This window comes from Kogia breviceps, chromosome 5, assembly GCF_026419965.1.
Source record: "Kogia breviceps isolate mKogBre1 chromosome 5, mKogBre1 haplotype 1, whole genome shotgun sequence".
NCBI classification, from domain to species: domain Eukaryota; kingdom Metazoa; phylum Chordata; class Mammalia; order Artiodactyla; family Physeteridae; genus Kogia; species Kogia breviceps.
The window spans coordinates 29,868,216-29,894,469 of NC_081314.1; the positions used below are offsets into that span (position 1 = coordinate 29,868,216).

The 26,254-nt window shown below is 38.0% G+C and overlaps 1 protein-coding gene across 8 annotated transcripts in view; it reads right to left on the reverse strand.

The window, feature by feature from the left end:
• Window positions 1-454: 454 nt before the first annotated feature.
• ANKRD28 (ankyrin repeat domain 28) overlaps window positions 455-26,254 on the reverse strand; it is a 177,374-nt gene continuing 151,574 nt past the window's right edge. For all 8 annotated transcript variants that reach the window (XM_059065502.2, XM_067033817.1, XM_067033816.1 and 5 more), the window contains 14 exons: window positions 24,363-24,474; window positions 23,412-23,438; window positions 22,915-22,989; window positions 19,852-20,053; window positions 17,762-17,849; window positions 17,412-17,529; window positions 16,275-16,494; window positions 11,384-11,471; window positions 11,211-11,294; window positions 10,498-10,643; window positions 9,781-9,863; window positions 9,256-9,338; window positions 8,179-8,270; window positions 455-3,772 (listed from right to left, as the gene is read on the reverse strand). In XM_059065502.2, the coding sequence (XP_058921485.1) occupies window positions 3,486-3,772; window positions 8,179-8,270; window positions 9,256-9,338; window positions 9,781-9,863; window positions 10,498-10,643; window positions 11,211-11,294; window positions 11,384-11,471; window positions 16,275-16,494; window positions 17,412-17,529; window positions 17,762-17,849; window positions 19,852-20,053; window positions 22,915-22,989; window positions 23,412-23,438; window positions 24,363-24,474 (1,705 nt within the window). In that variant the 3' untranslated portion in view covers window positions 455-3,485. The remainder of the gene's footprint in view (window positions 3,773-8,178; window positions 8,271-9,255; window positions 9,339-9,780; window positions 9,864-10,497; window positions 10,644-11,210; window positions 11,295-11,383; window positions 11,472-16,274; window positions 16,495-17,411; window positions 17,530-17,761; window positions 17,850-19,851; window positions 20,054-22,914; window positions 22,990-23,411; window positions 23,439-24,362; window positions 24,475-26,254) is intronic.

The window sequence follows — 26,254 nt, forward strand, 5'->3', positions numbered from 1 at the left end:
CCCTTCTCCACCTGCTCAAATCATATTTGTTCCTCAATGTCCAGCCTAAACGACACCTCTTCCAAGAAGCCTGTTCTGATCACCCTTCCCAGAGTGAACTTGTTCACTGACCTTCCACAGTTAGCAGTTCCTCTCTACCTCAGTTACACTTTCACACTTTCCACTTTTAGGTACGTACCTTTCCATGATGAAATTGTGAGCTCCGAGAGGACAAGATCCCAATTTCTAGGCTCACTTTCTGCCCATTCCCATCCCCAAGTATACAGCAGGCAAGGAGTAAGTATTTGTTGAATAACTGTATTTGAAAAGCCCATTTAGAAAGGTTCATCTAAATTGTAAAACAGCTTTATTGAAAATTCAATAAGTTTCTAAAGAAAGGTAAAAAAACCAGTTACAACTGAACACTAATCAGATATTTTAAGGGAAAAGAAGTTTGCACATGAAAGACACTTGATTTATTGCATTAAAAAACTTTATTTCATTTAAAAGGTCCAATATAAGCCAAATTAAACCCCAAATCGACAGCTACACTTAGAGATATCCTGAACTAAATGGCACTGTTTTGAGTTGTGTGTCTTATTAAAGGAGATCATTTGCTATTACCACCACTGCCCTAAAAGTAGTTCTACAACAGAAGCTGGTATTATAATACATAGCAGATACTTCAGATGTCATCTTTCATGCAGAAGTTAAAAAAGCAAACAGGCTTTTCTATTCTGTGCAGGTATGAAAACCACTACAGAGCAGGGCCTGAATGCCTCTGACATACAAGGTGTAACTATAAAGGAACTCACTGGCGCCGTGTCCCTTCATTCAAGCAGTCCACGTGCTTCCCCCAACAATACTAGTGCCATTAAAATACTGTTCAGGACAGTACTTTGGGATTTCCCCTCATCAGGTGCCGACCAAAGGAAGTGGTTGATCAAGCTGGGGGATAGACTGTCACAAAATGGGATCACAGAGCAATAGAATAGCTTTCCTAGTGGGCAAGTGATTTGGAAGACCCACCTCACCAGTATTTCCAGTCATGGCATCATTTACATAAAATGATGCAAGATCTAAATTCTGGTATGTGTGAGGATAAATTAAAAACAACTTGTTACTTTATAGCTATACCTTGCGTTTCATTAGAGGCGGTAAATCTAACAGTGTATCTAATGAGTCTTTCTGGAAATCACTTCAGCAGACAAGTCAAATAGCCTGCAAAAGAGAAGACACGACAGAGGGCGTTAAGTCATCCTGCCGAGGATCTCAGCCTTCTCTTGGAGGACAAGACCAGGGCCCAAGGACAGAAGTTCCCAGGAGGGAAGGAGGCTTCAGCTCCACCTAAGGAAGACCTTTCTAACAGAGCTGCTCAACAACTGAATGGACTGCTTGGTGAGGTAGAGTCACTGGAAGTATTCAAGGTGGAAAGATCACCCTTGTAGAAGGGACTCCTGTTATTTGTTAAGAGGTTAGACTGGATGAACCTCAGGTCTCTTTCAATTCTGAGATTCTAGAAAATTCCCTCAGGGAATTCAGAAGAGAATTCCTAAAAGGAAAGAGAAAGCACACATATGTATACTTTTAGAATCCTCTTGAGTTTTTTCTTTTTTTTCAAAAGGTACAATAGAAAATGTAGTCTGCTGTCTTTAAAATGCATATTCACCTTCCTACCACTAATAATTAGGAAGGGTCAATTATGACTTCTTTATATTATAAAGAAAAGATGGATGATTACATTTATAATTTCTGTAAATATTTTAGAAAAAAAATGCTTAAAATCTAGTAGTCAATGCCCTAGAAACTTTATAGATTTTTAGGTAATATGCACAGATACAAATACATTATTAAATACAACTCACATCTGTGTTTTATTATACTCTAAAATATACAGGAATCTTGATGTACTGAAAGAGTGCAAGTAAATACAGTATTCAAGCAGTCACTATTTCTATTTACATGCTTATTAATTCTTCAAAAACCCACAAAATTATCAAATAGATCAAAATACTGTTCTGTGTTTTCACACTTTATATTCAGAAAAACCAGCTGATAATTTACAATGTCATAAAGTTTCCAGTTTCACAATACAAAAAGAATAAAATGAAATTGGGTATCGTTTTGTGAAAATTTATGGAACTCTACCCAGACCTGGAAGACCCCCTACATACGTGAAATCATTTTCACTGGGAAAGTGACAGTTACAGTAAAAGCAGACCCATATAAATTGTTATTTAAAAGCCTAAACATCAGCCTTTCCCCACTCTTTTTGTTATTTAAAAGGCAGTCTTCCAATTCGGCAGGCAATTGCTTCCTTCCCTAAACAGTAGCATGTTATAAACACCCTACTTTAAATGTCAATAAGACCTAAAGGCTTTAGTATTTTAAACCTTGCCCAATATAGAAATGCCTTCCAAGAGAAACCTGATGGTGTTAACTTATGAATAACAAGGGAGTTTCTCTTTTTGATTCTTCACTAAACAATGACAACGAAAATCCCCCAATCCACTGTGGAGGCACAAGGGTGACACAGGCGATGAAGGTGTACCATCCAAAGTAGTGAGGTTGAAAACTCCACTCCCCAGGACCACTTGGCTGCAATAGGGTGAAAATCATCTACTTTCTGATTTCATGAAATTTCCTTCTTCTAGGAAATGCTTTACATTTTCAAACAAAAATAGTTCAATTTTAAACCTAAACCATTCAAAACTGGGCAACAATAGCCCAACCCCAATCTACCTCATGTCTACATCACAAATATTTTCACCCTGACTGCACCCAATCAGCTGGTTTTCAATTCTAATATTATAAAAGTTGGAATTTTAAAATTTTTATGTAAAAGAAAAAAAAAATGTAAAAATACATCTGCTTTCTCTCATGGTTTAATACAGTATTAGAAGGCTTTCAGATGTTTTCTTTAAAAAAAAAATCAACATTTAAAACCAAATCTCAGCTTCATTTTCAGAAATATTAAAGTTTGGTTTAGACAATGTCTCATTTCACCCGCTCCAGCTTCCGCAAAGTGGCCTTCTATTAAAACCCTTTGAGTTATTTGGTCCTTTGGCAATTTGCTGTGCACATCATGCCTACTGTACCAAACTTTTATTGCCCTTAAATTTAGTTGTAGTTTTACTGATAAAACTGAAATCTAGTGTCCTTATCTCTTCTTTCACGATAGTGTTGCTTGTGTGAGCAGATTAGGGTACACAGTGTCCCAAATAATTCCTGGCACTGCGAAACCAAGTTACATAATTCCACAAAGCAATGTGCCATCAAAGTGTTTTCCTCTGGTCAAGTCTATTTCAAGATTCTAGAAGTTCCTTTTGCAAAACTTGCCTTTTAAACTCTTCTTCCTAATGTTACCACATTTCTTCTATTCGCCCACTCTGTCATCTCTCCTCTTAGGTTGAATTTGTACGTGAATAAGAAGTGCCTTTTTCCTGAAAAGCACAGTTTGAAGCATCAGTGCCAGAACTACCCCCTTGGACCTCTGGCTCAGCCCGTCAGTAGGTCTCGGAATCGGAGTCATTGAGCTCGTCCACATCAGTGTATAAGTACTCCTGCTCCCCGCTGATGTTGTTGAAGCTGCAGTAGGAGCTGGGTTCATTCCTCATGATGGGCAAGGCTTCGAAGCTCACTGTTTTTGAGGTGTTTGTATAACGGTTAATGGCATTGAATGTCAGAGATGATAAAGGGCTACTTGATGAGACAGGCATCATGGTGGCCAAAATGAGAGCGAGGCAATCAGCCACGTCCTTGTTGGGAGCACAGGCCAAAGCTGGGGTATAGCCTAGAATTGAAGATAAAATTTAAAAATTACTCATCCTAAGATTCATTTCATTAATACAAGGAAATAAGCCTAAAGGCCTTCAACTTTACACATACTTTAAATTACCTAGCTTATATAATAAATTGGTTTTACTGGAATGACTCAGAACTTTCCAGTAAGTAGAGAAAGAGGAAAGTCATAGAAATCTAGGGTGGGAGGAGACCTAACAGACTACATTATAGCAGAGGAAACTGAGGCCCAGGATGGATGATTCCTCCACTATCTCACAACTTATCTTTATCCATCCAGATTCATAGACAATATCAGACCAGAATAAGGGGAAAAAACCAGACTGACCAATCTTTGTTCAGAATGGTGGGAGAGTCTAACTGTTAATTTGTCATTCTGTAAGTGCTTACATGCTGAGAAACCTAAATGTGCACAGATTCGTGAATGAGGCTCTGAGCAGGTGCTCAAAAGATGCTTGTTCAATGAATGACACATGGCCATCAATTAACTTTTCTTTTAGGGGCATAATCCACTGAAGAAAAACAGATAAACTAAACAGGTTTAAAGCTCCTAAGTCAAAACAAATGTTTCCTTTGTATATGTTCCCTTCTTTAGCAGAAGACTAACTTTAGCCCTAAGGCACCACAGAGTATCAATACAACAGGGTAAGGAAACACTTGGTTGGGTAGGGAGAGAAGATGGTGAGAACATAGAGCCTAATTTAATCATCAACCTCTGTTGTTACTGGAGCAATTTATAACTGGATCATTAATTTGAAGGCTAGAATTGATTGTAAAATAAGATAGGTACTTACTATGACTTGCCAACTTTGGCCCGTGATTACTATTTCACATTGCAAACTATGTCAGAAGACATCAGGTCACAGGCGACCTTCATTATCATCTGCTATACTATCCCTTCCATCTCTTTATAAGGAAAAGCTATATAAAACCTTGAAAATGATCAACAAAGATTGCCTATTGGCTATTGATTTAGAACCTCACAATGTGACAAAATAGTTTATACAGGTTACCAATTTAGGCTAATTTTAATCTATATAGTTGCTGGATTTCCTAATTTACTGATAGTGAAAGTTTCTTTTATAGCTAGGAGAGTCTGAACTTATCTTAGTGGGTGATACCACTCACTTCTATGGATTTCATGACTACATTTTAGTAATGATTCCCAAATCTCTACGTCCAACCTAGATCTTGCTGACTTTGGGCTCCAGATCCATATATCCACATCCAGTTACCCACTTGGAGTTTCCAGTGAACTTTTCTTATGTCCCTAACTGAACCCAGCTCTTACTCCTACATTCTCATCTTAAACAATGGCACTTCCCCCACACATCACCCCACGCCAGGCTGCAGGCAACTTCTTCCCTCCCCGAGGTTCCATCAAAAGGGCTCTAGAAAAATCAACATCCTTTCATCTCCAATGTCTCTGCCTTAATTCTGCCCACCCCCTCCTTCCACCCCTAACTGTGAACTTGTTTCCTAGTCTAGGCTTGCTCCCCTTCAAACTAGCTGCTGCCCTGATACACAGATCCTTTGCCACTTGACCTAAGAGACTCTAGCGTAACTCAGTACTCAAGCTGCCCTGCGTTGTATCTCTAAATACGTCACGCTCTCTACTTAAAACGTTTTCTTCCCACTTTTTACTTGTCCTTTGGATTTTGGCTGAGAACACACTTTTGGGGTATGCCTTCCCCGATATCTCTCATGGTATTCTAGGGTTATTCTAACTGAGCTGCTTCAAGGGCCTTGTAACAGCCTGTTTATATGCATTGCCATTCAAGGAAGTAGGCTGTCTTACTCTACACTGTATCTGCAGGATTTAGCACAGTTCTCGGCACATCATCACCTAACACATACCCACTGAGCCCCAAATGGCCAGGAGCTCTTCTAACTGCTTAGAGTAGATCTGTGAGTGCAGCTGACAAAGACTCCTGCCCTCATATGTTAGAAGATAAACTCTATGGAAAAAAGTTAAACAAGAACTGAAAATGCTATGGGGGTGTGTGCAGCAGGCTGCAGTATATAAAGGGTAGTCAGGATGGGATTCATTGAAGAGATGACATTTGAGTTAAGACTGGAAACAGGTGAAGGGTTTAGTCAGAGATTGCTGGGGACAGAGTGTTCCAGGAAGAAGAAGCCAGAACAAACATGACAATGCATGTACATCCCTGGTGTGAAGTGCTGCCACAGCAGAACGCGACGATGCATGAAGAGTAGGAGATGAGGTGGGAGAGGTAATGGGGAGAAGGATGACCTAGTAGCGTCCTGGAGATCATATAAGGATTATCAGTAACTGAGATTCAGAGGGAAGCATCTTCCCATGTATTTTAAAAGGATCCTGGCCAGGGTGGTAGATGAGGGAAAAAAGTGGGCATATTTTGAATATACTTTGGAGGTGGGTCAATAGTACATGCTGGTGGATTGTGCCCTGGGTGTGAGAGGGGTCGAGGAGCAACTGTAAGGATGGGAACGGTCACTAGCTGAGCCAAGGATGGCTGTGGGCACAGCAGGCTCGGCAGAGGGGGAGAGAAAGGCCCATCAGTTCAGTTCTGGACATGTGTATTAGACATCCACTGTCAATTAGGCAGCTGGAGACAGAAATTTAGGAATTCTCAGCACAGAGGTAGTGTTTAGAACCAAAGGACTGGATGAGGTCACCCAGGGAGTGAATGGAGGTAGGGAAAGCAAAAAGAACTGAATACTGAGTCCGAGAGCCCTCCAATATTAACAAGCTGGGGATAGCATAAGAAATTATAACTAGTACTGTAGGAGGAAAACTAAGAAAATGTGGAGTCCTGAAAGCCAAGTAAAGAAAGTTTATCCAAAAAAAGGGATACACCTGAAACTAATATAATACTGTATGTCAGTTATACCTCAATAAGAAATGAGTAAAATAAAAAATAAACAAAAACTTTTCAGTTCCAGTAAATCTGGTTATTTAATCTAACCAACAAAGTAGTGAGTTACAAATCCTCACCTGGTTATCAATTCAAGGAACCAGGCATTTGTGAATGAAGAATGTCCTAGGGACCTCCCTGGTAGCACAGTGGTTAAGAATCCGCCTGCCAATGCAGGGGTCATGGGTTCAAGCCGTGGTCTGGGAAGATCCCACATGCTGCGGAGCAACTAAGCCCGTGTGCCACAACTACAGAGCCTGTGCTCTAGAGCCCACAAGCCACAACTACTGAGACCGCGTGCCACAACTACTGAAGCCCCCGTGCCCAGAGCCTGTGCTCCGCAACAAGAGACGCAACAGCAATGAGAAGCCCACACACCACAATGAAGAGTAGCCCCCGCTTGCTGCAACTAGAGAAAGCCTGCGCACAGCAACAAAGACCCAACATAGCCAAAAATAAAATGAATAAAATAAAATAAATTAACAACAAAAAAGAATATACTAAAGGATATTATAATCAAATCATATGTATTCTCTCTGACTCTCCCTCTTATCCTGCCCTGAAGTGATCTGTACCTACTGATCCCAGGAACAATGTGCAGCACAATGGAAAGTATGGAGATTCTTTGGGGGAACAGCAGACACTAGCTATGGTAAATTGCAACCTTCACATCCCTTATTCACATGTTTTCAATTCCACGTTAAAAGCCTTTTCTTATTTTTAAAGAAGGAATAATCAGTTGTGTCAAATTCTGATGGGTCAAGTGAAAGGAGAGGTGACTCTTAGCATTGCAGTGGTCACTGGTGACCTTGCTGAGGACCGTTCTGTAGTGCAGTGGGGGTAAAAGCCTGACCAGGGGGGATTCATGAGAGCAAGAAAAAGGAGAAGTGGAGACAGAGGGAGAGCCAACTTTTGAGTAACTGTGCTGCAAAGGGGAACAGAGAAATATGGCAGCAGCTGGTAGGAACAGTGGGAGTAATGAAACATTTTTTAAGATGAGAGAAATAATGTTTTTATGCTGATGGGAATAATCTAGAAAGATTCCTACAAAAAAGTCATTATTACAGGACAGGAAAGCAAAGAATTGCTAAAGTGACAGTCTCAAGTATGCAGAAGAGGACAGGACCTAGTGCATTAAGTGGGAAGATTAGCTTTAGACAAAACCTGGCATTTAAGTAAGGGCCTTGATAAATATTTGTTGACAGAACAAATTCTTTGAATACTAAGATAAACAAAGGTGGTATCACTAAACCAAAGTTAGTAAACCCTAACTCTGATTTAATAAATACATGAAACTCAGAAGTTCACCTGTTAGATGGACTTTTCCTGCTTCTCTTGCCCTTATTCCCCTTGCCACAAAGTATAAGTCCTAGTCAGTATTAACTTCACCTCTTCTCTTTGACCAATAAAAAATATCCAAGTCTACTTTACTTCAAATATGGATCATCGAAAGACGAAAGCTTCTAACAGGTTAAGGAAAGAGAATACAGAAGCTACTTACCATTTTCATCTACTGCAAGCACACTTGCTCCTTTCCCCAAAAGTTCTTGAACCACCATTGTTAGCCCATTTCGGGCAGCAACATGCAGAGGTCTGGAGGGAAAAAAATATGTGTACATGTACATGTGTGCACGCCCATGTGTGTGTGTGCTCGTTCACTCTCTCTATCCTGGTTGTTGAAGACCATTTTTGCTTGGCTGTGCAGATCTAGAGATGCAAACTGGAGGCCCGTGGTCCTGAGAGCAATGAAGATGGGAGCAGGGCACGGCAGAGCCAGGGTGCAGTGCACTGTCAGGCCTTGTCATGCACCTGAGCTCAGCACTGGGCCCATCAACAGGTTTCCACCTTCACCAAACCCTTTTGTGAGTTTCCTTCAAGACTCAATGTTTGAAGAGATTTTACTAACTAAACTGCCTTCTTAAGTTGTTTTAAGAAATGTGGTTGGCAAACATGGATAATAGAATATACAATAAAAAACTGTAAATTGCAACAGCACAAATTCCAACAGGCTCTGAAAACAGTTTACAGGTTCCATGACTCATTTTTGGACCCTTAAGGGATCTGACTGATACACGAATGGGAACCAGTATTGTAAGGTTTTTCTCTTTACTAAGTCTCAAAGTAGAATAGCAAATGAAAATGGAGAGAGGACAATGGGAGACACTGATCCAAGATTTAAGGAGTCACCTGGCGGCTGGCGGTTCACAGTTAGAACTTGATTATTTCTGAAATCTCTCTAGCTTACAGACACGTATAAAACTTTTTGCCTCATTTACTGCTAGTGTCAAATAATGTATTATTCCAGTTGGTTGCCATAAAACACACAGAACAGTATTACTTTCCTCCATAAAACTGGATTGAGAAACAACACATTTCAATTTAAAAGCTTTTTTAGTAATATGCCTTTTAATTATGATGATTTTAGAAATGAGTTTTGTCACTTATAAGAACTGTTCCTTATTTTTTAACTGCTTCTGTGACAGACTGATTCCAATGGTCCCATGTTAAAAAAGAACCCCATTAATCATTTTTATAATTATAGGTCACAAGGTTTACACTAGACACTGAAAGTACTCACGTTTGCAAAGCTGCATTGGTTGCATTGATGAGGTTTCTATCTGTTATCTTTTCCAGTATTAACAAGGCACTAGTTTCATGACCCTAAAATTATGGCAAATAACTCTTAAAAACTTCAGCACCATTAAAGATAAACTTATACACTCAATACACCCCAACCCTAGTCCATGTAACATATACATCACCATACATATGTCATGCATTTTCCTGGCTAATGCCTTAATATTTGCCCAAGCATGTGTTGGTGTAATGGGGTTACAGAAGAGGACAGGAATATTTAAGATCAGAGAGATTAGAGAAAGACAATCATTACGTTTAGGCTTGTGGTCCAAAACTTACTTGGCTTACTGGAAACTTTCATATACCACGGTGCTTAACACATCAGTATTTTTTCCCAAGAAATCTGATGTCAGTGATTATTAGAGAGGTTTGGTCCCTAGCTCTGTTCATTTTAGATAAGTGGAAAAACTTTAAATGCCACTGTTGATATTAACAATGAAAATATATCCTTAAGATGTGTACCTACCTTGCTGCAAGCCAAATGGAGGGCGGTGTTTTTACTGTTATCTTGTAAAGTCAGATCTGCACTAGCACTGCTAACCAGCATCTCTGGGAGGAAAAATTGTATCAACTCTTTTGTTTATGAACATACACCTCAGATTACTAATAACTCACTGTAGAGAAATGAAGACAGAAAGGAAAAATATCCCTCTAGCAAAAACTTAAGTGCAAAAAACACACTGTAATATAAAGGTCTATACCATATTGTTATACTGTTGTATAAGTAACAGACAAGAACAAGAGCAACTAACATTCCTTTTGTGAGGTCTTACTAAATTTCAAAGACTGTTTTATGTGCTCTGGATTTATAGTAACTTATTTACCCCTCAAAACAACCCTACAAAGTAGATACTGTTATTTTTCTCACTTTATAGATGAAAAAATTGAGGCATGAGGTTGCTTAGTTGGCAGATCTAGAACCAAATTCGATCTGACTCCAGAGCCAGGGTTCTTAACCACTATCCTAACACTGCCTGCTAATGTCACTATTCAATCAGTAAGGGCAAATGGAAATACTGTGGGCCTAAATGAAAACGTGGGTGTAAGCAAGTAAAAGGTTTAAATCTCAGAAGCGGTGAGATAACTAATGCAAAATTCAGTGAACTAGGGTCAGATGGGAGCTACATTATACATAAGCAATATCCACACTTAGAGTAGTAAAAGACTTAAGCAGTTTCTTTACCAACTGTATTTGTCTGTCCGTTTTCTGCAGCCATCATGAGAGGTGTTTTCCCAGAGGAGTCCACAGAGTTGACATGAGCATTATGGCTGAGTAGCAGCTGCAAACACTCTACATGGTCTGTGAAGGCGGCTGCGTGGAGAGGAGTTCTGCACACAGAGAAATGGGAAGACTGGACTAAATCTGTGCACTGTATACTCTTAATTTATGAAAGCAATTTTCAAGGGTTTACATACTAGGCATTGCTTGGATACAAATAGGCTTAATGGGGGGAGCTTACTAACTCCTGCCACAAAAATCTGTATTTCTGATAATATAGAAGTCCCTTAATTAAACTAGTATAAATAAAGATAAATTATGAAATTGCCCCCAAAAATTACATCATTAAAGGAAATTCCGAAAGAAATAAATCCTGACCCAAATACTGCCATCCATTACAAAAGCTGGACTCTTCCTATTTAGAAATCTGTTAACTTTACTAAAAAGAGTCTTTGGGTAACAAATACACATCTTTTTTAAAAAAGGGAAATCTTTTAGCCAGGAAGACTGGCTAAAAGTCATGGTAGAAAAGCCTTTTATAATGAGAATGTAATTAAGATTTTGTAACAATTTATACTTGTAAATATAAAATCAACTTTTAGTTAATTATGGGGTCTCTTTAAATTCTTCCACACTAAATATAGTAGTTAAAATTTCCTACATGGTTGACTTCCTACCTTCCTTTTGAATCTGTGGCGTTCACGCTGCTGGCGCCTAACGTGTCAATTAACATCTCAGCAGCACCTTCGTTGTCATTTATCCTGTGAAGGTAACAAGGTGATCACTCTCACAGCCATGGTGTATTTCTCAACCACTCAAACCAAATCCGATTCATTCTGCCTTTACTTACACAGCACAATGCAATGGACTGAAAGCATTTCCTTCCGTTTTCTGGAAAACGTCCTGTTCTAAAAGGAGTTCTACACATGTCTCGTGACCTAAATAAGTAAGTGAGGATCAGATATTAAAATCCACAAAAGATACTAAGGTGCCCATACACACCAACATATCCCTACATATAAGGCTTTACATGGACTACAAGTAATCAGTTCCCTGAACCCATTAAACATCACGTTTTTTGGCACTTTGGAATTCAATGTACAACCTCAGGACCTAAAGCACAGTAGCTTCTTATGATAATTTAATATCAGTTTATTATTATTATTTTTTTTGTGTGTGTGTGTGTGTGTGTGTGTGTGTTGGCTGTGTTGGGTCTTTGTTGCTGTGCATGGACTTTCTCTAGTTGTGGCGAGTGGTGGCTACTCTTCATTGTGGTTGGTGCACGGGATTCTCATCGCGGTGGCTTCTCTTGTTGTGGAGCACGGGCTCTAGGCTCGCGGGCTACAGTAGTTACGGTGCATGGGCTCAGTAGTTGTGGCACATGGGCTTAGTTGCTCCGTGGCATGTGGGATCTTCCCGGATCAGGGCTCGAACCCGTGTCCCCTGCATTGGCAGGTGGATTCTTAACCACTGCACCACCAGGGAAGTCCAGTATCAGTTTATTATTGACATGACAAATACTTACTTTGTGGGGAAAAAAATTAGTCTCATTATTCTTTTCTATGGTGACCAGTTAGAGTTATTTGGGCATTATTTTTTTAAATGTCCTATTTATATAGCATAGTATAACTTTCAAAATAATATATGTTTATGCTGCATAATTAACTTCAAAATTTGAATATTTTCTGGCTCCTAAGAAGTTAATGGTAAAATCTCAAATTCTATCGAAGTGTTCAGAAGGAAAAATGTACATGTCCCTGTCCCCACCCCATTCCCCAGTTCCACTCTCTAGTGATCACTAGTGACCATTATTAACTTACAGTTCCAGAAAATTTTTAGGCATATACAACTGCATGCACATAAACACATACTTCCTTTTTAAAAAAATTTTACACAATTGGGATGTTCTGTTCTGCAACTTGTTTCTTACTTTAAAAACTATATATCTTCCCACAGTAGCATGTACAGACATCCTATTGTTGAATGTTTGGAAGAACTTCAGAGTATCAGAATGTATCATAAAGGATTTAATCTCTAATTATCGGTTTTGAGGTGACTGCTAGTTTTTCTTTGTGATATTATCAACAATGTTGTAAATGTTCCAGTACTTAAAAAGTGTTATTTCTAGGAACAATTTTCTAGAAATGATCTTGCTGGGTTAAAGGTCAAATATATTGATTACTAATAGGTATCAGGCCCACAGTTTTTAATAGCAACTTTGAAAACAGGGGAAAACCTCAGATTTTCTTAATCCAATTTTCAAAGCCAGGGTTTTAGTAAAAGTACCCCCACTGCTATATTAATGGCAGAAAATGAAATGTTGCTTATTTTATTTCGTTAGTCATTTGGGATATGCATTAGGAATAAATTAGATTCTTAAACAGCCTCTTCACTTCCATGGCTTAACATCTGGCTAACAAAGTGATGCTCTATTTCTTTTCTTTTTTAATTACTCTAACATTCTCAAACAATAGTTCATCTTAATTTTTATCCTATTATTGTTTTTACCAGGAAAAGAAAGTATGTTTTAGGAAACCTATGGTTATGTTCCATCATCTGTCAGTTCTCTTATCCAGTGATTCTCAACTGGAGCAATTTTAGCCCTCAGGGGACATTTGGCCATGTCTAGAGACATTTTTGCTTATCACAGCTGGGGATGGGGTAGGGAAGCGCTATGGCATCTAGTGGGTAGAAGCCGGGGCTGCTGTTAAACCTCTTGCATGCACACGACAGTCACTCACAACGAAGGATTATCTGGCCTCAAAGGTCAACAGTGCTGAGGGTGGGAAACCCTGCTTCAATTCTCCCTCTCCAAATGTTAACTCATGGCCAAGAAGTAACTAAGGAAAGTTGTCCAGTATTGATTTGAGAGTCTCCTATTTTCCTGGGATAGCAGTTCTCAGGGTGTGGTCTGGGGAGCTGCAGGGTGATATTGCAAACTATTCTTTTCTTTAATGAGCCATCAAAGAAATGTTCCACTCCATTAATATTTTTTTGAAAAATAGTTGTTTTTCATAAAAATGCTATTTATATTAACATGTAATGGATTTATTATTATTTTAAAATAAATTAATAAATATCCTTAAATTTCTCAGTCCTAATTTCCAATACAGTAAATACTAACAGCTATAAGCCACAGGTCCTGAGACTGAAAGATGTGAGAATCACTGTCTGCATAGACTGTGGATGGCAAAAGGGAGTCCCGGGGCTCTGGATTCAGCAGTCATTACTGGGGTCATGTCAAGCTGAAAAATTCTTCACTTTGTGTCCTGGTTTATAACAGTATATAGGATAAAACTGGTCTCTTCATGTTTTAGAGGGATACTCTGAAGATGCTTATAGCTTCGTAAAAATTGATACATTTTTAAAAGGAACACATGAGATCATGGAAGTATTCTTAGTTCTGTGATTGAATGACTCCATAAACTGAAAATTTGAACTTTAAAGCTGGGTATGTATAACCAGTTCTCTTCTAAAGCTTTGCCATCATTCCATTTTAATTTTGAGAGAAAGGTTGTTTTCTATCCTGTTGGAGTGCTTCCAATTTTTATTTTTGGCTGTACAATAATTACTAGTCAAAGTAAAACTATTTTACATATTCTATTCTCAGAATGCCAAATTATAAAATAGGCTTTTGGCTGTAAATATGGTATTAATTTTACACTGCCTGTACAGTCTCTGTACATATAGCCAACACACATCTAATTCCTTCTAGCTCAATTCAGAATCATCACCAATTTTGCTACAGTCTGGAAATTAGACACATCTGTTATGATCTTTAAATGGAAACCAGGCACGTAGTTTGTGCAAAATTTTGTGTCTTGTACACAACGTGCTCAGAGAGTCTAAATTCAGCAGTGATAGAGTAAGAAACTCACTTTAGTAAAACCGTGTTCTCCGGAAAGACGTGGTAGGAATGTTATAATAAATAGCAACTCTCCAAAGGACAGTTACACAGCAGTATTTTTACAACTAAATGCTCTACCTGAGGAAAAATACCTTACTGTGTGATTTTTCCAATGGTTAATTCTCACTGACTTAAAAAAAAAAAAGAACCAATAAAAGTCTGTTTCAAAATAGTTTTATCTGTGGATGTTTTCCTACTATTTGGTTTTCCTTATACTTGTAAGATGTCAAGTTACATTATAAAGACAAACCAATTTCAATGGCAAAATACAGTATCTTCTTTGACTTAGGATTTATCTTGGACAACTTTGCTATATTCATTAAATACCAACTTTAGTGAGTTGAAAAAGGAAGAAAAGTTGAAATCCAAACGTTTTATAGTTTTCAAAACTATTCTGGCTAAGGATCAGAGGTAGTAAAATATGAAACTGACTAAACCAAGCTTTTGAATTAGTAATATATTTAACTATTCAAGTTTTCTATGGCACCATCAGTACTCAGAGTTGCAAAGCTTTCTCAGAGCAAAAGAATAGAGCTCTCAATTCTGATACAAGAATTAATATGAAAAACAAAATACTGTATCTAGAAAATGCTTATGAAAATGTTTAATTAAACTATAATTTTGCAAGATTCAGATTTCTCCTCTTTTACCACAACTCAACAATTATTTGTCAAAATGGCTCCCAGTAAAAGAACCACATCAAACAGTGTATTACAGAAAGATAGAAACCTCCTCTCTGGCAAGGCAGTCAGCTGAATTTTATAACAGCCATTATGCTTATTTTTTTAAGCAAGTGGATATTAATATAAAGAGGCAATTTCTACTTTCTGTACATTTTGAGGGAAAGTTGTTAGAACTGTCAACTAGTTTTGTAGATATGCTATTACAACTAACAATAACCTGAATGCTACATTGAAATTCAAAACAAATAAAAAACCCCTCACATCCCTGATAAAACCCTAAGCATAGACTTAGGCAGGACTGATGTTTTACACTGCATATAACATACCCAAATGTTTTCTAAGATGATCAAATCTCAACATGCTCTGTTACTTACATTATTTTAGTGACATTTCAAAAGCCAAATTCCATTTTCCACATCTATCCTTTAAAAATAGCTTTATACTTCTCTGATTGACCTTTAATGAGTCTACCTGTAAAAGGACTAACTGTGACAGTTAGTCTCCAGGAAGCTAATAGTAAGTCTGTTATAATCATGCAGTCAAGTTCACTTAACCACAAAAGTGTCCAAGTTTCTAGTTTCTACTTCCGTGATTTATTCTACTAGGATATTATTCCCTTAAAATGTTGAACATACATGTTACTGTTGATATAAGGATCTTAACTTGCAACATGCTCAGAAAACATACACAGATTTTAGTCTAGAATATGATACGTTTTCACTGTTTCTCTTACCTTTGTCATTTTTTCCCTAATAACAAGTACATTTAGAAAGAAATATATAATAAAAATACAAACATAACTATATAAAAGACATTGAAATAATATTATAACAGTATATTAATATTAATTAATAACAAATAATAATAATGTTATAAAAGTAATTAATATTATAAAAGTATCTTAAAAATGCAAAAATACTTATCGAAGCAAAAGTCTAAAAAACTTTTAAACTTAGTGACTGCTTATCTCAAAACATCTGTGACAACCAGCATCTTGGCTTTAAAGCACGACAAGGCACTGAAGTAAGCTATAACTACATGGTAGGTTATTCTTAATATATCATTCTCATGAAAGTCAGAATGTGTTAGTTAGTTGTCTCTCTGTGGTACATAACGGGCAGGTAACGTGGGTCTGTGTCTGTGTACTTAACCGTTGTAGCAAGCCCAGTGAAGCGCCGTGTATCCATGATTGTCCGCCATGGCTGGATTTGCATCCATAGATGCTGCTGACTGTAGAAGAGCTCCGAGAACACCTATGTGTCCACAGGCAGCTGACAAGTGTATTGGTGTCCGGCCCCTGCTATCTCGTAATAAGCACTTAGCACCATGTTGAAGCAACGCATCTACACACTCTTCATGGCCTGTGACTGCCTGAAAGAAAAATTATTTGCATGTAGCTGAATATACTACGTTGGGCACTTCATGTCAATTATAGCTAATTATGAATTTTAAAGTACATATTCCCCATGTCCTCCCACCAATCAAGGCATTTATCATATTTTGAGTAACCCAGTATTTTTACTGAAAGCGGCTTAAAAATTTAGTTAAAGCGGTGACTTTGTCAAAATAAAAGTAAATATGAAAACCAGGAATAATGGGACATCTAGTTCAACAAAAAAAATATTTCAAAGGTGAAAAAAATTAAGACAAAATGTATAAGAAAATAGTTGTGATAATGGAAAAAAGTAAAACTGACATCAATTCTACTCAAGGCTTTAGGGTTTTAAAAATTCTTTTTAAAAAATAAATAATTAATTAATTGTTGGCTGTGCTGGGTCCTGGTCACTGCACGCAGGCTCCCTCCAGCCACAGTGAGCGGGGGCTACTCCTCGCTGCGGTGCGTGGGCTTCTCATTGCAGAGCACGGGCCCCAGGCACCCAGGCCCCAGCAGCCACGGCACACAGGCTCAGTATTTGTGGCTCGTGGACTCTAGAGTGCAGGCTCAGTAGTTGTGGCGCGTGGGCTTAGCTGCTCTGCAGCACGTGGGATACTCCCAGAACAGGGCTCAAACCCGTGACCCCAGCACTGGCAGGAGATTCCCAACCACTGCGCCACCAGGGAAGCCCCCTAAGATTTTAAAACTCTGTTCCAACATTACTCTTCTCTGGATTAAGTTGTGTTTTGTGGTTGTTAAAAATTAGAGTTCAAAAACTAAGATAGTGAAAGAAACAGTAAAGGTTATTTGGTAAAAATTAAATGAAGAAAAATACAAACACAGCCTAGTTCAGTTTTAGGTAAAATGAGGTCATAAAAACTTTCAGAAAGGAAGCGAGAACACTTCTTCTTACCCCTCTGTGCAGTGCTGTCCTTCCCCATTTATCTTTGGCATCTACGTTGGCTCCTTTGTTCAGCAGTGAGTAGACACAGTCCGTGTGCCCGTTGAGCACAGACAGCATCAGAGGAGTCCTGGGTAACAACAGGAGCAGCTCCGTCACCACTGAGACTTCATCCATGAAAATACACTGTGTGGGCCTGCCCTCTAAACATGTCTTTCTGTGATGCAACTTTAAAGTATACTTAAAAAACTGTATTTGATGTTACTCAGTTACACACTATGACAGACTTACTAAAATAGGGGGGCAAAGGTATGAAGATTAACAAACATCCTAAAACTAATTTAAAAATTAGTATAACTTACTGTCCATTTCCATCTTGAATATCTACTGCATTCTGTGGTTCTGCATTTCCTATTAGTAGCCGTAAGCATTCCGAATGACCATTTGTTGCTGTAAAGTGATATTCAAAAATTTCAGCAATTATATATCTATAAAATGATAAAATAGAAAATGTCCATCTTAAACCACATTTGCTAGATATAATTTTGGAATATTCATTGAATTTAACAGGCAAGAAAGAAAATGCTCATTTTATTTAGCTCTCTGCTGGTGCCAATGTGGTCAGGAAGGGCAGCCTGCCTCCAGCCAAGGGATGAAATCATGATCAGACAAGTCAATCACATCAACTCCATTCTCCTTTGCCAATGACTGGTTTCAAGTTCTGCCCACTGAGATGTTAAGAAGTCTGGAGGACGTCTGGGAAATATTTTTATTCCTGATAGTGAAGGTCCTCCTTCTTTCCTGATTTTAGATGTGATCCTTGGGGATGGCTTCAAGGAAATTCTGTTTGGCCCATCATTTTTTTTTTTTTTAAACTGGATTCACAGATACTCAGTACACAGCAGCTACTGATGAGTGTTCGTATTGTCTAAGCTCAACACCCAAAGCATCAGGAGTAAGACCCCTGTGGGAAAGGACTGGCTCACATCCAGAACCAATGTCCTTTCCATGATTTAAGAGTAAGATGCTCCCCAGCAGGTCTCCAAATTTGAAAGGCATCCTGGTTCTAACCAAGGCCTGCATTTATTGAAGAGGTGGGTGCTAACAGTAACCTGTAACTCTTTCAGTGGGTAGGACTTATGAATTATATGGCATTGGTCAGCCACTTCTGAGGGACTCACTAGTGTCTTGGTTCAATATTTATCTATTAAGAGTTGTAAACACTCCATGAAAGCTTTAAATCAGCTCTGCAAATAATGTGCTTACAATATCATTTTTCAAGTTGCAGAATAATATACAACTTCACTCTTTTTCAGAATAAGGTAACAGAAAATGATAGCATTTTGACTTCTTATTTTTACCATATAGCAGTTTATATACATATCCTTATTAGGACTTCTAATCCATTATTAAAATTTTTGTCTTTGAGCCTTGCTTGATTATCTGATAGTTTCTGAAAGGCTGCTCCGGAGCAACAGTGGGTGTTACCTATAGTCTTCTAAAATGCAAATTTTCCAAATGACCAGAAGCAAAGTCCCAGACCTACATTCAAATGGGTCCACTTTAAGGATCACCCTATAAAAACAGACTAAGTGGGCTTCCCTAGTGGCACAGTGGTTGAGAGTCCGCCTGCCGATGCAGGGGACACGGGTTCGTGCCCCGGTCCGGGAAGATCCCACATGCCACGGAGCGGCTGGGCCCGTAAGCCGTGGCCGCTGAGCCTGCGCTCTGCAACGGGAGAGGCCACAACAGTGAGAGGCCCGCGTACCGCTAAAAAAAAAAAAAAAAAAAAAAAAAAAGACTAAGTGAAATGAATCTAATCATACGAAGATGGCTTATTGGGGATGAGACAAATAAATACTTGGCTAGGATTTCTTCACATATACCAGTCTTGAATTCATTATTTAAAATTAATACTGCCTTGTAGTAATTCCCGTAGTGAGTTGTGAATCTGCATCTGCTAGTGACACAGCAGGTACTGAGTCATCACAGTGGCATTGTTATGTAGTTTTGCATTTTCACACATCTACAACATCACAAAACACTCCATGGAGTATTTCTTGCATAGCAGGCACTCTGTATTCCTGTCTGATTAAATGTTTAATGCAGTACCCTTGCACAGTAAGTAAAATGTTTATCAGTTAGTAAATGAAAGCACATACCAATCCAAAATAATTTCCATCAAAAAGCAGTAAAAAAAAAAATTGTATTTTTTTGTTGTTGATAAAGTACTTCAGAAGTCAGACTATTATATAAATCCCATTTCTAAGGTAGATATTTTTTTAAAGTGATTATAATCTTGCTGTTAGTTTTTCCCTAAGAGTAGAATCATTAGAATTGTTAAAGTCAAAATTGTTAAAACAATTACCAGGAGTATAATATACAAGAAATTGAAAAAGAAGAGCATTAGATGGAAAGTGGTAAATAAAATCATTCATAGTCTTTGACCTACCTGCTGCATGTATAGGTGTTCTCTTCAAAATGTAATCTTTGACTAAGATTGAAGCTCCCTGATTAATGAGAACATCCACACATTCTACATGGCCCTTAAATGCTGCAAGGTCCAAGGGTGTTCTTCCACTACTGTTTCTCACATCAAGATCTAACAAAGACTGTACTAACACTTCTAGTGCTTGATGGTGACCATGATAGGCCTGGGAATAAATAAAAATATAAATTAAAAAAATACATATTTAGACCGACTTCTTAGAAACCCTAGAAAACATAAAGGGAGTAGTAAGTAAACTTGTCTTACATCATTATATTTGAGATAATCTAAAACTTCTGTATTGATAATTCAGAAAGTTACCTACAAATTTTTCTAATAATCAATTAGTAGGCTACAAGTGTTAGGGAATGGGTATTCCACAAATAATAAAAGTTCAAAGGACAGGTGATCTTTTCACGAGTACAATGTCTGGTTCATGGCAGACATTCAATGATGCGTGACATGGGTTCAATGAAAGCTTTCATTCTAAGTCTATGATTCCAGAGCCCGTGTTCTTCGTCACAGTTCAGTGCCCCCCCTTCACTCCGCGATAAAATGTTACTATACTTAAATCATACAGTTGCAACTGAAGTTCAGCTAGTACTTGAGCCTTCTGATTTCTCAAATTAAAATGACTACTCCATCCTATAACGTGCCATCTCAAAAATAAACATTTCTTTTCAAAAATATTTAGGACAAGCCCTGCTTGAAAAACTGCCATGTGCTACGCACTGTACAGCAGAGAAAGAAGATTGAGAGATTTGTCTGAAACCTGACTGACTGAAATCCCCTTCTTTACACAGTCTGCTTTCCAGAGAATTCATTTCAAAAACCAACATGTCAACTGAACATCTATTACTCTTATTGGACTAGATGATTAGCAAGACATAAGGCAATAACGACACAGTACTGCTGGGGAAGGAATGTCTCCTCTGGTTCACTCATGCCACCCCTTTTAGCTAAGGGACAAGTCATTTTCTGATACCTTTCAGACCTGCAGCTTAGCACATACAGGCAAACTGTAAATGATCACATGTGAACTTTTCATTAGGGAACTGAAAAATATAAAATTCTACCATATTTGTGCTAAATGTCACCTGCTTCTAAAAAGAGATACTTAGCTAGAAAGAGGGCCCCGCAATGTACCAAAGGGCTGTAAAGCCACTTCTTGTGGGAAATGTCAGAAAGTACCAGCAGGAGGTGAAGCTGCTCTGGGCCTTACTGACCTCTTGATGTTTCTGACTCCCTCAAAGGTTCAAGTGACTGGAGATCGCTGAGCTCTACTGTCTGAGGATCAAATCTAACCTTGTTCCTCAATACCAGGTCAACAAAATTATGCTATTAAAAATGAACTGTGAGAAGCACAGTATATGCAGAAGGTGGTATAAAAAGAAGCAGAAGGAAAATAAGGACGGCTAGAGCCAGGGTAATCTGCCACAGGAGTCTTCCCCTCACGATGGCTCTGACTGGACTGGGACAAGAGGCTTAGAGGCCTAGTATGTGCGAAAGCAGGACCAAGGCCAATTTTCTGAGTCCTCAAGCCAGCGTGTCTTTATTGCATCAAGTCGTCCTGGATTGGGAGAGTTTGGAAGGAGAAAAATCACTTCAGTAATTTCTGAAAAATCTCCTAGCAATGGATACAAAATGCAAGAGTGGTGGTATAACCACATTTCATTGAGCCTAATTATGAAATCACAAAATTGTTTCCATTTCAGCTTAAAAACACTATTTAGCACACCCATGTTAATAACAGCACTATATTCAATAGCCATGGAGTAAAATACTAGTTAAAAAAATGAAGTTTTTGAGATAATGCATTCAAAAATTTGGCAAAGTGCTTAGTCTGGCACCTAGTAAGTGTTCAAGAGATGAGGCGCTATTATTATAAGAATGATGATAATGATGCAGGAAGAACTGCCTAGTCATCTGCTCAGACGTCATTTCTTGCCACCCATAGTAAAATAGCTATTTTCTCCATGCTAGCTTTGCACTTCTAGATGACTTATTTATTATGCAAGTCTGGGAGAGTAGATAGTATTTCCAAAGACCCAAAGGGCAAGGAAAAAGGAAGCTTCAGCATGTCTTCCTAGTTATTTAGACCATGGTATGAAGTACTGCTGGGGAGAAAGGGGGAGAAAGACAAAGCAGAAAATTCAGTGTACATGTGTCAGTGTTAGAAAATATGCCAGGAGAATATTAAAATAAAAAATAATAGTATATGTGAGAAGAAACAATTAAATGGATCATTGAACTTGTGATACACATTAACCTAAGTAGAGACCCTCATAAGCATTTTACTATACTTAAAATCAGAGGTCTCACAAATAGTGACAGTACCCAATTCTCCCGATTCTCAAAGTCCCCCAGCTCCCCACAACATGCTTTATTTCAAAGATAAATTCTTCTTTCAGCGCAGAAAGAACTAGATTGGGCTCTGATTGAAATTTCCTAAGGTAATTCATTTCCTATTTGACTTAAAGAATTGTCACACTCTCTTCTAATCTTCTCCTCTTAGTGATGGACATTAAGAGGAAAAATTCAGTGGCATCTGAAGCTAGAAGGAACATTACAGACCATGTAGTTAAATCTTATAGCATGAGCAAGTGAAGGACTAGTGAACACAAACTTAGCACCCCAAAATCACAAAGTAAGCAAAAAGTTGTAGAAATACCACAGAAATTACAGTTCCTATATCATCTGCTTAAGAAGTCAGAAGCCATTCCACTAGGGTGGGTCATTTTAAAATTCACATCTCAGGCATATTCTCTCCTTAGGGCAGGCCTTGGGGGAAGCTCAGACCACCCTCCCCCCACCCCTAAACCCCACCCTTTTTTTTTTTTTTAAGACAAACAAACAAATGAAAGTACATTCAAGAATTCTCTGAGTTAAGAAAGTTCTTACAGTTTTAACTCCATGATCATCATTATATAGACCAAAAGTTCTGGGTACTAGTTTGAGTCAACACAAACAGGTATGAGACATTTTCAGTAAACCAGCCATCAAGTTGGCTGTGAAGGCAACACTCACAGCCAAGTGTAAAGGGCTTATTGTTGCTCTATTGTCTGAATCACTCAGCATGTCTGTTCCCGAGGTTTCCATTAACTGAGAAAGAAAAGAATTTTAAGTGTCAGAAATGGTACTTTTAGACATACCACAGCAGTTATTCCTGGTTCCCCCTCCCCCAAGTTCAAATCAATTTCAGAGGATAAACTGATACTTGAATATGAATTTAAAAATCCCAGACCATTATATTATGAAAACTAAATTCAGCAACCTTATGAAATGGATTATCCTGAAAATGAGGTAAGGACCACATACTAAGAGCTTTGAGAGAGGGCTACAAACTTAGATTTTGAGAGAAATGCCATTTAATTACCACCAAGTAAGAACCTTCCCTCCCCCTGCAAACATGATTTCTGTCACTATCTTTGTTTCCAGGAATGTGTAAGACAGGCTCCAGCTCTAGTGAGAGCAAATATTTAAAGACTCAATATTAGGGGGAAAACTGACTAATTAATACTTACAACATCTAAAGGAGTTTCACTTGCAATCTGAAATAAAATTTAAAATAAAAATACTTAGTTGAGGAAGCAGTCATATACAGTAAAGAGATAAATGTTAACTACATGTCTCTATTTACAAAGGGCTTTGTTAAATTCTATTCTGAACTTGTGCTTTGCCTCCAAAAATGAAGCTTTTAAATAATCAATTGCACAATATAATAGACTACAAATCTATACACATGGGTCTCAGATTTTAGTCTAAAGCTACCATAATAAACTAAGGAAATATTACTTCTGTAGCAGGGTTCTCAATGCTATATTAAGTATGTCAACCTCTTTTTTCTATCTTTTATACCCACCCTCCTTAAATTTTATTTCCCCTTTAAGGGAAGCAATGTTAATACAATTTATAAGTAGGTCTAAATGAAGAAACCTCTAAAGTGAAGCATGTGCTACACACTTCAGAATTATTTAACTTGTCTTTTACTCTCCCTTTGGTTTGGCAAAGTGGGGTGAATGGTGTATACATTCAGGAATGAACCACAGTTGAAATGAAAAGTTCCTTTGCAGAAGATGAGTCTCCCTTGTCAGGAGAGACTGACAGAAGACTGGGCCTTTTGGAATTCCTAACTACACAGAGGGAAGCTTCCTCTCACAGGAACAAGTATTTCTTACATATGACATAGTTACAGTTTTTAAAATGTTCTGGAAAACATTTAAAAGGGCAGTGAATGCTACATGGACATGGGGTGCTTTACGGGAGCCCTCTCCAGAGATCTAATTTCCTCCTATCTCTGTGAAAGGGAAAAGGGAATGAGAGAAAGCTTAGTGAGGCAAGTATGAATTTAGGAGGGATAGGGATTCTAAAAATGTTAAAAGGCATTTGTTTCTTTGTTCATTTATTCTCACTGTCATTACATTATTAGAATATAAACTTACATTGGTCCTTCCACAAGAAATCAGGAATCTTACCAGCTGAAGACACAGACGGTGACCATATGCAGCTGAATAATGAACTGCATTGTATCCTTGCTTGTCCCGGATCCCTGGATTTGCATCATTTCTTAATAAGTATTCCAGGCACCTATTATTATAGTAAGACATATTCAAAATTCTAAATCCTACATTTTAACCAATGATAAAAACAGAGGCAAACTCAAAACTGGAAATTTTTCTTACATTTGAGTAATGTAAAAATCATAAACACATCTACACTACATACATTTGTCATTTAAATGATATTGACTGTAAGTATCATAAAAGTACAAACAAAATGTTCGTAAGAGAATCTTCTTTATCCACAGTATGTCACCAAGCTCAGTATACCTAAAGACTGTTTCGTACACAGTCTATATTTATGGCACCAGCTAGTCGACTGAAACAACGTTTGAAAGGATTAAACTCTTAGTGGTGGGGAGCATCCAATCTGTCTGGAATAAATAGTTGGTATGATATCTCATTAGGAAGCTTAAGAAAGGATGTAAAAATATCTCCCCAAACCAAGGTCAGAATTCAAGGATCTTGCATTAGAGACCTGAAAAGTGTGGGAACGATGTGAAAGTGGTACGTAGGTAACACGAAAGACCTTCCCATGGGAAATACACTTCATCCCTGTGCTATTAAAATATGAGGAAAGTAATTTTAAAAGGACTGTTAAGATTTTTTGATGATGGCCATTCCGACTGGTGTGAGGTGATACCTCATTGTAGAAAGAGAAAAACAAATACCATATGCTAACACATATATATGGAATTAAAAAAAAATGGTTCTGAAGAACCTAGGGGCAGGACAGGAATAAAGACACAGACATAGAGAATGGACTTGAGGACATGGGGAGGGGGAAGGGTAAGCTGGGATGAAGTGAAAGAGTGGCATGGACATATATACACTACCAAATGTAAAACAGATAGCTAGTGGGAAGCAGCCGCACAGCACAGGGAGATCAGCTCAGTGCTTTGCGACCACTTAGAGGGGTGGGATAGGGAGGGTGGGAGGGAGACGCAAGAGGGAAGAGATATGGGGATATATGTATAGGTATAGCGGATTCACTTTTTTATACAGCAGAAACTAACCATTGTAAAGCAATTATACTCCAATAAAGATGTTAAAAATTTTTTTAAAAATAAAAGGACTATAAGGTTCACAATTTGTTATAATTCTGATAAATGTTACTGTAGCAAAAAAAAAAAAAGAGTACTGAATTAGAAATTAAAAGATTTATCGCTAGAGTTAGTTTGATACCAGCGATCTTGGGCAAATCGTTTCACCTTTATGGTGAAATGGCTTCTGTTTATTCATTTGATAGATGGGAGTAGGAATTCAACTAAATAATCTAAAATCCATTCATGTTCAAATTCCAAGTCCATAATTATTCAGTGATAATTTGTCTAATATTGCAGTATGTCTAACTAACTACTAATTCTACCACTAGGGGGGGGAATCTATAATCAGATACTACTTGTCAAGTTTCCAAAAGCATACTGAAGTTATAAGAAAAAGTGGAAAGGAACAATGGAGCAATGTAACTGATCACCCAGTAACTCTATCATATATGAGGACCATTCTTTGCAATGCCAACCCTTATTTCTTTAATGCTAATTGCTTAAAGTACTTTAGATCTCTTAGGAATTACTTACAGAATCTACATTTATTATAATATCCTTAATGGTAGCAAATGTTCATCCTTTTAAGCGGGATTTTGATATTTATGTGCAGTGAAAATTATGATGAACTGCATATCACTATGACAGAACAACAACAACATCACCCGAATCTGACTCTAAGGAACAAGTCTGGTGTTTCTCGTATTCCTAAACTAGCTCTGAGGGCACTCCAGGAAATATTTCAGGCAGTGTGTAGACTGT